The sequence below is a fragment of the Opisthocomus hoazin genome, chromosome 1, assembly GCF_030867145.1.
Source record: "Opisthocomus hoazin isolate bOpiHoa1 chromosome 1, bOpiHoa1.hap1, whole genome shotgun sequence".
In the NCBI taxonomy this organism is placed as follows: domain Eukaryota; kingdom Metazoa; phylum Chordata; class Aves; order Opisthocomiformes; family Opisthocomidae; genus Opisthocomus; species Opisthocomus hoazin.
The window spans coordinates 134,160,228-134,174,989 of record NC_134414.1 but is presented as its reverse complement, the minus strand read 5'-3'; the positions used below and the strand labels follow the sequence as shown (position 1 = coordinate 134,174,989).

General features: G+C 47.0%; 1 protein-coding gene across 4 annotated transcripts in view; it reads left to right on the top strand.

The window, feature by feature from the left end:
* Positions 1-14,762, top strand: part of LSAMP (limbic system associated membrane protein) — a 1,018,802-nt gene that overhangs the window by 895,561 nt on the left and 108,479 nt on the right. For all 4 annotated transcript variants that reach the window (XM_075436886.1, XM_075436903.1, XM_075436896.1 and 1 more), the window contains one exon: positions 7,930-8,055. In XM_075436886.1, the coding sequence (XP_075293001.1) occupies positions 7,930-8,055 (126 nt within the window). The remainder of the gene's footprint in view (positions 1-7,929; positions 8,056-14,762) is intronic.

The following is a 14,762-nucleotide window of genomic DNA, read 5'->3' as shown; positions in this document are numbered from 1 at the left end:
ATGCAATGAGTTCTGACATGCTGCCCAGCAAAGCGAGCTGGGAGGGCTTTCCACATGGCTTTGGTTTACAGCATCCCGTCCGCCTCTCTGCTCCCAGTCAGTGCCATACGCGCAGTCCCCACCTGGATTTAAATAATTTCCTGCATGGCATCTCAGTCGGTGAGGCTGAGCTGCACCATGGGGGAAGCTTGCCAAGATGCAAGGCCCAAGCTAGCAGCCCCTGTGCCTCCTTCAGCGCGGCCTCTTTTGGCATCAGCAGCAATACTGGGCTGGAGGTCCACCATGCTGGGGCAGAACGGTGGGGGGGCACACATAGGTTGGGAACTGCAGGCCTCTTCAGCGGTTTTCGTGCTCTGGCTTGGATAGACCCTTAGTTGAAGGCCGCCAGGGATGGACGTGGCAGAGCATCCCATTTCAGACAATAGAAAGAAGCATTTTTTACACCTTGTAGAAACACTGTAGTGTATTTTAAGATGTTTTTGGTTCCCAGAGGATTAAAAAAACAAAACCAAGGCTTCAACATTTGCCTCTACTTCACCAGAAGCTTTAATACCAGAAGAGGCACTGGCAGGGTGAAACAAGCCTAGCAGAGCAGAAGGTCAGAAGGGTGTTTGAGAGTCCACTCTCTTTAGTGATTTCAACAACTTCACTCTCTGCCCTTTCGCCCTGGTGACAGCTTCGTCTCCCTCTGGCTGAGGCTGCGACATGAATCAGACCATAAAAAACACATCTTGGGTCTCTTGTCGCATTTTGTCTGCAAAGTGCTTCAGAAGCATTAGCCTGCCGCATCCCAAAGGGTGTCTGGATTTTACTTTCCAGCCCTCAACTTTTGCCTGTTGCAGACCTAAGCAGCAACAAGCTGCTTCTTGGCTGTAAAGAGCTGTGATTAGCCTGCTGCACACCTAAGAGGGAAATTAAACCATTTAGTTGTGTTTAGCAGCTCAGCCCCTTCTTCGGGCCCTCTCTCCCCATCAAACGCTTTATCTAAACAATGACTAATGAGGCCAATTTGCTGTCAATTAATTGCCCCAGGAAAGGACCCCTAATTGTGGTGAGCAAGGTGGCAGCTCTAAAGCATTCAAGGGCCATATGATGGTCAGCGTCCCCCCTACCTCTGCCTTGAGGCTTATTAGCGTCTTTGTGTTTGTTGCAAAGTGCTGTTAATTGGGAGCTGGGGACAAGGAAATGAGAACTCTCGAGGCTAATTGATAGGCACCTGCGGAGGGCTTTAGTGGCTGCAAAGTTCCTTTGACTTTGGAGGGAAGTCCTGATGTTTTATTTTTGTCCTGAAAGCCAGGGGCTCCTGTGGATTAGTGGGTGGGAGCCTTAATTTTCTCCAACAGATGGGGGTCCTACTTGCCAATAGAGAGGAAGGTAAACAAGCTGAAGGAAGCAACTAACTAATGAGGATACATGGAGGGGCCTGTGGTGACTTTCTCCGTTTGTATCCAAGGTGCCCTTCTTGGGACAAGCAGTTAGAGCACTTAAATGGAGCTTATGGGCTTTCTTGTTTTCAGTACTATTTGCTTCTGTGTCTTGGAGGCATTAAATAGCTTTTGCTGTGGCTTAGGTCTGTAGAGTGGGCATAAGAGCTCTATTTTTTTTTAATGTGTTTTGTGATTTATTGATGAAATACCTGACTGTTAAGTGGTCTTGTAATTTCAGATCAAGGAGTAGCTGCCTCATGGTATAAGACTGCAAATCACGGTCTTATGCAAAGCTCTGTTTGCCCAAAGGGAGCAGTCAGACCATCTGACTGTGAACTACATGGGAGTGTGTTTATAGGGCTCACAAACATCTTCCAGCTAGATCTCCCATGTCCCTCTGTTCATGGTTTTCATCCTGCCATACCCTATTCGAGTTCCTAGTCCCGTGCTTCTTGCCCTTGTCTCACAAACCCATCCTCCTCCTGCGCTGAGGTCTTGGGTGAAGCATCGTGAAAGCAGAGTGCAGCCAACGCAGGAGCCAGAAACCCCCACCACGTGCCTGTAAGTACCACTTATGCTACGCAGTGGTTCTATTCCCGCCACTGTGTGGCTACGCTCTGTCTAGATGCTTTGATCAAAAGTCAGCTGTCTGAACTGTCTGTGAGCTGTGATGTGGCCAGTTCCAGTATAAACTAGGTTAGGAAAAGACCTCTAGAATCGTTGCTGGTTATACCCTTCAGCAAGGGTGGCCTTGATGCACCTGCCATTGCACTCCTGGCAGGGTACTCATGATCTGGCCTCCTGGATGTGAACTCGCATCTCTTAACTATTGGGCTGACTCATTTACTAGGACATTAGGAGTGTAGCGCCACTGCTTGCCTGCTTCCATAGCCTTGAATGATAAAGCTGATCCAGCCTGCCCACATGACCCCAGGTAATATCTCAGGAGGAGTTTTGAGCTCTCAAGGGTTTAGGTTGTAAAAGGCAAAAATAACAGCATCAGATATTCGCATGTTCTCTTGTTTGTGGTTTCCTTGCTGCCTCCCGTATGCGGCCCCTGGTTTGTCGTAACTGCTGTAGCGAGTGTTTTTGAGACACAGTAATGTTTTGTGGAAACAAATCACTTGCTTTCATCTTGAGAGCAACAGTGATTGCGCTGGGGGAGTGTGCTCTATTTTTCATGTCTCAGTCTTTCTTATTATTTAAATTAATGTGAGTTGCAGTTGTCATGAAAGTGAAGGATTGATGGCAATTAACTAGAACAGGCTTGGTGTAAGCAGGTTCTGCGCAAGCCTGTCCTACCTACCTGTCATTGTGCCTTGCCTGGGACTTTAATTCCCACACCAGCTCTGCCCTTGCACCCCTCCTGCCCTGCAGCCCCCCCAGCTCTCCCAGCCCAGGATGCCCTGCAGCATCTGTGCCCTTGTTGGTCCTGCTTTGCTTCTCAAGAAGAATGGCTGCTGGTTAGTTTGGGGGTTGTTGTTTACCATCAGTGGTGTGTAAGATGAGATGCTGAGCTGGCATCAGGCTTGTCCTGTAGATGTGAAATGTAGAAAAAACAAATATGTGAGTTTCAAGCCCTACTTCTCAGAGATCATTTCCAACTCTCCAGCTTCTGTCCCTGACATGGGTAGGACATCCTACCTCTCTGGTGATGAAGCAGTGGGATACTGCACTGTGCTTCCTTTCGCCTCATTCTCTGCTCCCCACCTCATGCAGGGAGATCCTAAGCACAGGGTAATGTATACTCCTTATTACATTTACGATGAAAGGGAGGAAAAAATCTGGCAATTCTATCTTTTTCAGCAGTACCCGAGAGCCTGGTAGTGCTTTCCTGTGGTCCCTGGAGCCAGAAGGGTCCAGCAGCAGCCTGGTCTGCCCCAGAGGGAAGAGTTGTTTGGCTGAATGTGAAAACACCTGAAAGAGCTGTTTAAGTGCAGTGCTTCCCCCACTGTGGGTCTGCAGGCTGTGGGTTTGCCTGGGCTAACGTTTCAGAGAAGCCAGATGCAAAAGGGTTTTCCAGCTGAGGGTCAACAAGAGACGGCTGGGCAAAAGGAGGCTGCGGCACCCAGAAGATCCTAGTGCCAGGAGGTTTTATCCTCAGCAGTCCTTCTTCCAGCAGTCTGGGAACTGTGAAAACATAACAACTCACACATGGGGAAAAAATAATAAGGTCAAAGCTTCTCATTTTAAGACTGTCCTAAAAAGGTGTGTGCAGAGTAATGACAAGTGCCAAGGAGGCAATGCTAACTGTTGCTGGTGGTGACAGTTTTGGCATTTCAACATGCTGTCTTGATGCCCTGAAAATTAAAAGTCTCTGACTTCTTATCTGAGGGAAATTACTGTCCACTAAGATGCAGTCATTTTTAATGCTAGATGGCTTTGGATTATAAGCAGATGAAAGCAAACTAGGTTTTGAATTCACAGGGAAATTTTTTCCTGCCCCGTTCCCCTTCGTCTCAGCCTTTCGTTTCCCTCTGCCGAAGGTGCCAGCTGAATGAACCAGCCATTATACTCCTAACAGGATTTCAGCCTTGGAAGCCCTTTTCTCCCTCATCTGAAAAAGTGGCAACGTAGATATGACCATCTGGACACATCCTTCTCCTCTTGGGTATTTGGTCTTTATGGTCAGATCTGTTTGTCTTTGCTGAGTTTACTTGATCCTCTGCGAACTAAAATAACTTGACGGCTTCGGAAAGCGGCTCTGCTACTGGTGCCCCACAGTGGCTTTTGCCACTCTTTCCTCAGCTGTTTTGGCTGTCATCACACTGATCTGCTAGGACTTCGGACTGGCCTACAGCTCCATCTGCTAGTCCTGCTTGAGCTTAGTCCTTCTTGATTTGTTGTGTGGCTTTTTATCCCAATGCGAACCCACTGAGGTTAAGATAAAGCCCCTAAAACATGGCCTGGACAATGGTTCTACTGCTGGGCTCTGCTTACCCATGTTTGCCAGCACAGCAGAGAAGCTGTGCTGAGTACACTCTGAAGTCACCATCCTTGCATCCCCTGACAGAGCAGCTAGGACATAACTCTTGCGAAAATTAGCAACTTCTGTTGTTCTTTCCCAGACTAAGCCTCTCTGTCTTCTCCAGGACATGTTGGTCTGAGATCTGAAACAGTATGTACTACAGGTAGCTGTGCTGCTACAGGACTGAGGTGGCCCTCCATGTTCCCTGTGGTAGGAACAGCGGATTGCATTTCTGCACCAGAACTTTGCAGGGCTCTGGAGCCTGCATGTCGGCTGGCTGGAGCGATGGGCCTGTCTGTCCTGAGTCGGGAGACAGGGGACTCCCCTCATCCGATGGGACAGAAAGCAGAAGGAGAAAGTGGTTCTGAGTCCTGCCAACTCAGTGCTGAGCCAGATCTGCAAGCTGCCTCTCTGCTTTGCTATGCCATGACATATGAAGCCACAAGCTTCTCTTGGAGGAGGCAGGGTATTTAATTCCCATCTGGGGTATTTCCTTTCTGTTGCCCTTTATACAGTCTCAGGGTATTGGCTGGCGAAGGTATTTGCTCACTTTCTGAGACCACCGTGTGATTGTTTTGTACTGCCAGGCATTTGCTGTGCAGAATGGAGGTGCACAAAATGCGTCTGCAGTCAGTGAAACTCTCATGTACCCCTCCATATGGTGGGATCAAATTCTTTGACAACATCAGCATTCTCCAACAATGTTTATTTCGCTTTGTTCTATTGCCTCCTACCTCTTCCTACGTGCCCAGACACACTGGCGATGGCTCACAGTGAATCGCTGACAGAAGTGTAGCAGGGCTTGTGATTGTCAGGGCATTTTGCTTTGAGAGGAAGGGCTTGATTTTCTGCTGTGCTTTGCTTTACCCAGTATTGTGCTGCTAGGCAGGTGTCCCTACTCTGAAATTCCTTCTTGCCAGGGTAGGGGCCCCTGGTGCAGTCCACTGTTCCCGCAACATGCCTTGCTTTGGTTGCTTCTCCGTGAGCTGATCAGCCATCAGTTCTAGCTCTGAGCAGCAAACCAGCTTCCAAGGTCACTTCTTCCTTCCCTGCTGCTGCCAGTTAAGTAGGTTGCTGAGGGCCTCATCCATGTGAGTTCTGCATGTCTCCAGGGACTGGAGTTCCCACTGCCTCTCTAGGGAACAAGTTCCTGTCTTTGACCTCCCCAAAGTAAAACCTTTTTCCTCGTTCTGAATCAGAATTTTCCTCAAGTTGCAGCTCATGTCTGCTGCTTTTTGTTGTTCACTGTGCACCTCTGAGAAGAGCCTGCCTTTGTCTTCTCTGCACCTTCTTGCTAGCTATTTGTAGACAGCAATAAAATATCTTTTCAGCCTTTTCTTCAGGCTGAACAGACCTAGTTCTCTTAGGTTCTCTTTTTAAGTCATGTTCTGCAGCCCTCTGATCATAAGAGCCTGCCAGCGGACTTGCTCTCATATGTCAATGGCCTTCTCATACTGGGGAGCCCAAAACTGGTGTAGTACTTCAGATGCTGTCTAACCAGCACCGTATAAAGGGATATAATAATGTCCCTCCTCTTATGGGGCTACACTCTTGGGAATACAACCCAGGATGCAATTGATCTTTGCTTCAAGGGCACACTGCTAACTCATGCTGAACCTGTTGGACATCCGCATCTCCTGGACTGCTTGAGCCCAGCACTTTCACCCTTCCAGTGACTATCAGGGTGGTTGAAGTCCCTCTTACGCATAAGCTCCCAGCCAGTTCACCACCCAAGGCTGAATTTGGTGCACTCCTTTGTCGAGAGCACACCCACTTCCTTGCCTTTCCAGCCTGTCTGTCCTGAAAAGCCTGTATCCATCCCACATAGCACTGCTAGTCCTGAGACCTGTCCCACCATGTCTCTGTCTTTCCAGTGGATGTATAGCAGTGTGAATCTGCATGAACATCTAATTCCTCCTGTTTGTTCACCGTGATGCTTGCACAGGTGTACAGGCATTTGAGATGGGCCCCTGGCTATCCTGCTTTCACAAGGAGAGCGCAGAAGCTTTCCCTATTGTGCTGGCCCTCAGCTGCTTCCTCACTGCCCTCCGTGCTGTCACTTCTCCCCAGATTATGGCAGTCCTGCTCCAATGTGACTCAGATTCCTCCTTGCCTAGGTGGGCAAGCCTGTCGACAAAGGCATGTCTGCCTCACTTTGTTTGACAGGTCCTGTTCCTGGTCTGGAGCCCCTGTTCCTCCAATGGTGTCCTGTGGCCATAGATGCTGAAGCCTCATCCATGAGTTTGGGGCCTACAGAGAGGGGCTAATGAGCTGTGGGTTGTTAACAGTATTTCTACGAATCCAGCAGCACAGCTGGAAGTGGCGAGTTGCTCTCTTCAGGCTTCATTTCCTTTTCCCCACCTAGCTCGTAGGCAGCTTTGCCTCAAAAGGACCATCAGCCGCTCCTGCCAAGGAGGGGGAAGGGGAGGCTGCTGCCTGTTTACTCTGTGGTAAGCAAAGCAGAAAATTATGTTGTTTCATTCCTCGCTACACACAAATTCAGAAGCTGAAAATATAAAAAAAATAATAATAATAACATAAAATTAGAAGATTCCTTTTTAGTCAAAATGCCTCACTGCCTCCAGGGGGCAAAGCATGGAATGAGAGATGGATGAGAGAGAGGAGAGACTGCAGCAGCCTGGTCTCCTCAGATGCCGATACACCGGCACGCTCCACACCTGGAGGTACCTGTTCAGGTCCCAGCGTGGTCACTGTGGTCCCGTGACACAAACTTTGTTAGCTTGGAAGGGTCTTTAGGGATCCTGAAGGCCCATGCCATGTCTGGTCTTACGAATCTTTAAAGACCCTACCATGCTTTTGGTGCTGTGCCCTGTGAGGTGTAGTCAGCCAGAAGCTACCTACTGCGGGCAGCCCGTGGGGGATCCCATGTGGCTGAAAGATGTTGCAGAAGCCTTCCTGCTGACACCATCGTACCTTCCCTCAGCAAATTCCCATTAGCTGTGGCACACATCCCTGCTTCTCACCTCATCAGGGCAGTCCAACAGAAAGGAGCTCAACAGCTCTCCGGTTCAGTTCCCAGTGAGCATTTGGTTACGTGAGCAGCCGAGCAGGGTCCTTGCTAGCAGCATGGGTTGTATCTGCCTGTGGGAGGTAGCAGTAACTATTACACCCTCTGAGTCAGTGCCCTGAGGCCTGGCACCCTGCAGGAGGATGTAGAACTGCAAGTGGGATTGTTTAGAGTGTGAAAATGAGCTGGGACGGTGGTGGAGCATGCCGACTCCTTCCGTGCAGCCTTGGGGCAGTCAGGCAAGCTCTCAAAGGTTATTTTGTGAAAGCCCCCAAACCTGTCCAAACACAAAGCAAAGTTGCAGCAAAGGACATTTCTACCTGCAGATCCTTGAAGCAGGGGTACATATTATTGTGATATAATTTCAGAAACCCAGGTAGTAATGAGGAGTACAGCCCCTGCGAGAGGAGTCTGTGGCTGCCTCTGGTCAATGAGTAGGTACAAATCAGACAGGCTGCCCTCCACAAGCCTGGGTAACAAGGTCCAACTTACTTTTGTCTTCACAGTTCCACCAAAGATCTCCAATATCTCCTCGGACATCACCGTGAATGAGGGCAGCAACGTCACCCTGGTTTGCATGGCAAATGGGCGTCCTGAGCCTGTCATCACCTGGAGGCACCTCACCCCAACAGGTAAGAGACCCAACTGGACTTGACTGTGCTGGTGATTTGTGAACTGTACAGTAATTTCTTTCTCTTCCAACATCCAGAAGAACTTTCAGTAGAAATACAGGTCAGTGGCATTACAGGCAGCTGTAAAAAAGTGGCAGGAATCTTAAATGCACTGCAAGCATGTTTGCAGTGCATTTCCCAGGCACGATAACCAAGTTGTCTAAGGGAACAAATGAAATTACATCAGTACATGGTCTACAGGATTGGACCTGTAATTCTATTTGGCTTTAGTCTTCATCTAGTTGTCCCAATCTCTACTGCTGGTGAAGCACAGCATAGCAGTGGACAAAACACTGCTGGTGCCAGAGAGAGGGGAAAGGATTTCTGTTTATTACATAGAAGAGGTTCTTTCCTAAAAACATGGAATTTGCTTCCCACTGATTTGCCTTAAAAGGGAGAGGCAAATAGAGGCACAGATGATTTCATATTACTCTTCGCTTTGGCACACAGTCTTCCTGTGTCTGGTGAGGGGAGTGAAGTAGGCATTTGATCTGCAAGATGAGTGAAGAGCAGGGTGGAGACAGAATAAAGGACAACTCACCATCTTTGTTCTGCTGTCTAACTGCGCCTTCCACACTTGAGGATGCAGCAAGCTTAGAAGGAGAATATCCTTTCAGTAGTCAGACTCCATGGGGTTATCAGCTTGGGTTGCAAGGAAACCTTCACCCCCTAAAGGTTTATCAGTAGGATAGGAACAAGAGGTAGGTTTCTCTTCCTCTGTATTGTGCCCTTTGAGGACAGAAGAACTCCTTGCCTGATTTCTTTTATCATCAGATATTCTTTCATCTCAAATGTGTGGGGAAAGCATTGATTAGCTCCATATGAATAGTCTTCTGTGATACTCCCATATATGTAAAGGGTGGAAGAGGATTTGAGGTAGGCAGAGTACAAGCTTTATGCATGTGCTAGAGATGGTCAAGCTATCTACTGCAATTCAGCAGCCAGAAAAGGGGAGTGCATTGCAGAAAGAAGGTTGGAGAGAGAAGGGCAGAATGACACATTGGAACAGAGTTCAGTCCAAGGGTTGCATCCAGAAGTCGCTGGATTTGGGGTCTGTGGTTCAGAATGGGGTTGCTCAGATTTCCTGTCTCATCCCTTCAGCCAAACCGAAGTCCTTCTGAGCTTTCATGTATATAAAAGCCAGATATGCATCTTGTATTTCTGTCCTATTTTTTGCAGTACCAAAAGAAAGAAGATGGGGAAAGACTGCAAGGAGGAGGTGGGAGGACTGGAGCTGATGAGGGGGACGCTACTCATCATTACTACCTGACTTTTCTGCTATTTTCAGTATTAAGCATGACTGTGCCGTTTGCATATGTAGGGGAACAGAACCTATTTTTTCACTTTTAATTATGTGGTTAGAGTCTTCTAACTCTGGCATTTCTGCTCTTATTTTATACTGAATCTTCCATCTTGCTGCTGCAGCAGTCTTTCAGTCCTCCATCTAACTCTTTCTTGTACTCAGGTAGGAGACACTCCCTAGCTATTCCGTGAACATGGCCTAACATTGTCCGAGTTAAGGGAGTTACAAGGATGCTGGACTAAATTTTCATGAAAACTGAGGCCTGACACACATGAGGTGCATTGTTCAGAGCAGTAATGAGAAGATTCTTGTCCTGATTCATCGCTTTGGCTGTATGCTCATGCTTTGTGGTTTTTCCAGTTGTACTCCATTATATCAGACACAGACTTCTTTTTTGCCTTTTAAAAAGGCTTTGCAGAGCAAGTCTCCACTCTGGCGAGCAACAGGACTAGGGAATCCCATCCATGCTTTGATTTCAGGGTCTGTTTTCCTGGGGCTGTTGTTGAATTTTCCAGCACGCCCCTTTACATTTTTTCTCTCGTGTTGTGTGTCTCAGAGGTGTTGCATTGTTAGCATCTATCAGCGCGATCTCACCGACCCCCTTCCAATCTGTCCTCAGTCCTCCCCTCTGCAGTGAAGCCTGCCAAGCACCCCCTTCCTAACTGAGCAGAGCCAGGGATGCAGGGCAGGCAGTCCCCAGTCTGTCACCTCCATGTCTCACTGCTTGTTGTTCTTTCTCTGTCCTTATCTCAACCCATCTGTTATCTTTTACGCTTACAAAGGAACTGCATTCAGGCAGACATCAGGTCTTTGTGCAGCCTGTAGCCCAGTAAGGCACTTGTCCCAAAATGGGGGACAGAAGGGCTTCTTTTAAATGTTTGGCTTGAGGTTGACAATTAATATGAATTCCAAATCTGTTCCAGAGCTGCTGCAGTTAGAAACACGTCTTCTTTTGGAATCTCCCTTTTCCAGAACTGTAAGGCATTTTGGCTCCAATTATGCTAGTTTTGAAGACATCTGCTATGCATCAAAGAGCTATTTTAGATCATTGTAAAGGTTTCTAAAATCTATCTCTCTCCTTGGATTTTTTCGCAGTTAAACTTGTGACTGCAGAACTGGAAGAACGAGCCTTATTGAGCTTGTGCAGGAGGTTGTGAATGGACAGGTTGTGAAATTAAACCAGCATTGGGGGGCGAGAGGGCCGAATTACTACTTTGAGCAGTCTCCTCAAGAAGTTCATTAGTGAATTTGTCTGCTGTTTCTTTCATTCATTGACTTTGTCAATAGTGTTTGTTGGCTAATTACCTGAGTTAGGACCACAGAAATGATTTATTTCTTGTTGACTGGGAAGTGGAATATACAAATGTGAAGCGAGAGCAGTGTTGCTACTTATGCAAAGAAGGCAGGGATGCATGTGATAGTTCATTTAAATGCTGCTGGGCCTCAGGAGAGATCATAGCCCACTCATCTGCCTATATGGGAAGTTAAAACAATTGCTTTATAAAATGCTATATCGCTTGCTTTGCTGGTCCTTCAGTGAGCAGTTGAGCTAGGCATTTTCCTCACGTCAACTGTAAGTTCCTAAGCCCTGAAGCAACCCACAGGAAAAAACCCTCTCCTTACCCTGTGAGATAGCTGCAGTGTGGCTGTGGTTGTTGACTGTAGCACTGACACCTGGGAGGAAGGTGGGCAAGGGCAAAAATACTTTAATAATTCCAATGGCAAATTACAATACAGATCAGCTTTAATGAAAGCAGGAATGACATTCCTGGGAACAATGCAAGTCCTTGCACTCCACTTCCATTCCTCTTCAGCTGATTGACTGACTGGGGTTGGACAGAGCAGGTGGAGAGAGTCAGCCAGACCCTTTTCTTCCTTATCTGACAGGCTATTATGCTGTAGGACGTTGGCAACCTGGTCTAACTAGTTATGGATAGTTTAATAGGCGTTGCCTGGGAGCACAAACAGCTTCATTACCTCTTCTCCTCCAGCCAGCAGAGCTCTCTTCTGGGATCACCGACCTGCAGCTTCCAGCAGCAGGCCAGCACCTCCCTGCTCATAGTCTGATCCCTTTCCTGTGACTCAGGACACAGCTGCAGGCTTATTAAGCTTGCCGTGCCCTGTGACTTTTGCCATACCAGTTTGTGATGGTAAACCACGGAAAAGATCATAGCAGCCTTCTGAACTGGATTTGTCAGGAAACTGTGATTTGTTCCCTTAGAGTGGGGATGAGTACTGATGTTTTCCAACACAGGCTACATGATTTAGCGGTTGTCAGCATTGGAAATATTTCACTAGGGAATATGCTCTAGTCTCTCATCTCTTGAAAGGGACAAAACCCAGATTCTCTCCTCTGTGACTTTATACAAGGAGTGGGTGTTAGCCTATTGTTTTCTTCTCCTTGATGTTAATTCATAACCTACATGATCCATGGCCCACAAAGGTATAGATTACCTTTTCCTTACTGAATGCAGTCCAATCAAATTTCCAGTAGCTGCACCACAGCCTGGACAAGGTCCCAGCACAGGGCCATGTATTATTTATCACGCTGACACATTCTGTGTGGGCTACCATAGGCAGCCTACCCATCTATGGCTAGTTATGTTAGGAGATGCTCTGTTTTCCCTGTACCGTGCACCAAGATAACAACTAACACAGCCGAGAAAAGTATCCAGTAAGATAGTTTACAGATGGTAGGCAATGCCTGCTTTTGAGCTCATCTTGGTTTTACTTCACGTCTTTCTTGACTTATGTTTATTCAGGCAAATGCGCCTTCTTCCTACCCATAAGCTGCTGAGATCACAGTTCAGAGGCTTTAACATTTGTCATTCCTCATCTCTCCATCTTATTCAGAGCCATGCTAAATGCCTGGCTGACTGAAAAAGACCTTCCTGGGAAAAATAAAGATTCATGTATGTTTATATTCTTATCAATAAGCTCCCTCTCAACAGAAGCCCTAAAGAGTGGCCTCTTGTGAATTGGGTTAGCAGCAATATGAACATGGACAGTTGTTGCAAGATCTTTGCATTACCAGAGATCTCACCGCCAAGCCTGTTGTCCTGGATGGGCAAACAAACACAGAAGAAAAAGGCAGCTCCTGTCCCAAGGAGCTTGTACTCTAGTTAACATTAACAGTCCTATTCATGTTTCTGCTCCTTTCCCGCAAGGCATCGGTGGTTGAAAACTCCCCAAGTGCCTTGCTCATGGGCACTGTGGTGAGTGCCAGGAGATTGGTACCCGTGTGTGATGGCAGCCCGAGAGGCTGGGGCAGGAAGACGAGGCTGCGTTGATCCCTGCGGGGGTCAGCTCAAGGTCAAACAATTGATGCTTTTACTGGTTGTACATAGCCAGCTGAGGAGCAAACAGTTCAGTTTTCCTAGAGCAGTTACAGAGTGTGAAACTTGTATAAAACTGTCAGGTATATCATTCCTGATCCAGCTTCCTCAGCCTCAGCCCAGCAAGGCTCTTTGATAGAGAGAAGGACAGTCTGGATTCTCCCAAATTCCACCTGACAGTCAGAAGATACCCGCTTTGGCTCAAAGAGGAGCTTAGTTATTACAGTGGTAATCACAGCATAAAAAACAGTCTAGAGCAAAGCAGAGGAAATATTGATTGCAACACCCAAGTTTCATGTCACAGCGCAAAATGAAAAGAGATGGGAAGGCTTGTCAAATATGCCAGTCTGATTCTCCCTAGAGGGTGCTAGAAATTCTTGTTGAGTCTTAGAGAATTTACCATAGCCTGGGATGTTTATAAGGGATAGAGAATACAGAAGAGTGCTTGCATGCTCTGTGTAATTGAGCTGGTATACATATAATATGTTTATAAACAGCTGTAGAACTCATTGCCATGGAAAGTTATTTAAAGACAAGAACTTGGCAAGTCTCAAACAGTTTGTGTGTTCCTGAGGATGATGTGAACAAATCTGGATATTCTTGTTATTCACAACAAAAATATTGAAAAGGATGTTAAACTTCATGCTTTGGGGCTCAATTACCAGAGATCAGGATGAGACATAAACTGAAAGAGACAGATTATCTCACACCCCCGCTCACTCATGTATCTTCCTTCCATGCATGCCGGTCTCCTCGTAAGGCTGAACACTGAACATGAGGGAAGCAGAGAGCTCCCTCAAGGCATGAGATTCAAGATGACCTTATAGTGCACAGGGGCAGCTTTGATCTTTATGTCCTGTGTTTATTTACCTCTCATTACTGTCTGAGCCTAAAGCCTTGCTATTGTACTTTGTGTTGTACAGAAGCAGCCAGTTTATGCCCAAAGACGATAACAAACAGAAACCCTCAGCCAGTCACCCCAAGTCAACCCTGTAGGCACTAGGTAGTGATGAGTGGGAAGGGGATGTTCTGGTTATCTGAACCATTTGGAATTAGCCCACCTCTCTGCTGCACTCTTAAAACCTCAGTAAAACAGTTGTGAAGAGAAGGAGTGTTGTTTGGGGATAGGGGGTGGTGTGGGGTTTTTTTGTTTGGGTTTGGTGGGGTTTTCTGTGGTGTTACTGTGCCAGCTCTTCTCATGTCACGTCCTTCTCCCCCTCTAACTCCTTTTGCCTGATCAGCAAATTTAAAATTTACAAGGTACTTTTTTGACCCTACATTTTGGGATGTTGAGGGGCAACTGATGATTTTTACCCATGTCTCTTTTTCCTCCTTTTTTTTTTTTGCTTGCATCCTCAAAATACTCTCTGGCCTTGTGTGGTCTGCAAAATGTGCTCTGAATTGTCTGTCTGGCAAAGTGTGGTCTCATCTTCCACAAAGAGCTCTCACTTTGCCTCATACACTCCCTGTTTGTTTTAGGACTCTTTCTGAGATGTCTTTTTCTCTCATGGTCTATTCTTCATCTTATCCAACATTATAGCAAAAAAAGAAGCAAAGGATGCTGGCTTACAATGAGCCTGGGAAACAAGCCAAAGTTTCAACTTTTTCAGGGTTTCTCCAGAACGCATCCAAAGTTGTTTCAACCTCTATTTGCTTCTCAGTTCTACTGGCTCTTAGAAGTCCCCTCTTCCTAGTGCATGGCCCACAAACAGGACACTCCACTGCCCCCTTCCTCACCTATAATAAACTCAAGTCCTGAATGTGCTCTCTCCCCAACACATTGGAGAACTTTGATTTCTTTCTTCTGTGCCCAGAGAGACACATACACTGTACAGAGATCCCTCCTTTTGTAGTAGTGCTCCATTCAGATCATGTGGTCTGCGATGCTGTTTCAGTACAAACACTGTTGATGCATGAAACATTCATTTTCTTAGCAGCTTTGATTTCTCTCTCCTGTCCCATGTCAGAGAGGGAGAGCAAGGCCTCATAAGCATTTTGGCATTTCTGGGGAACAGGCGAAGAAGTCTGCT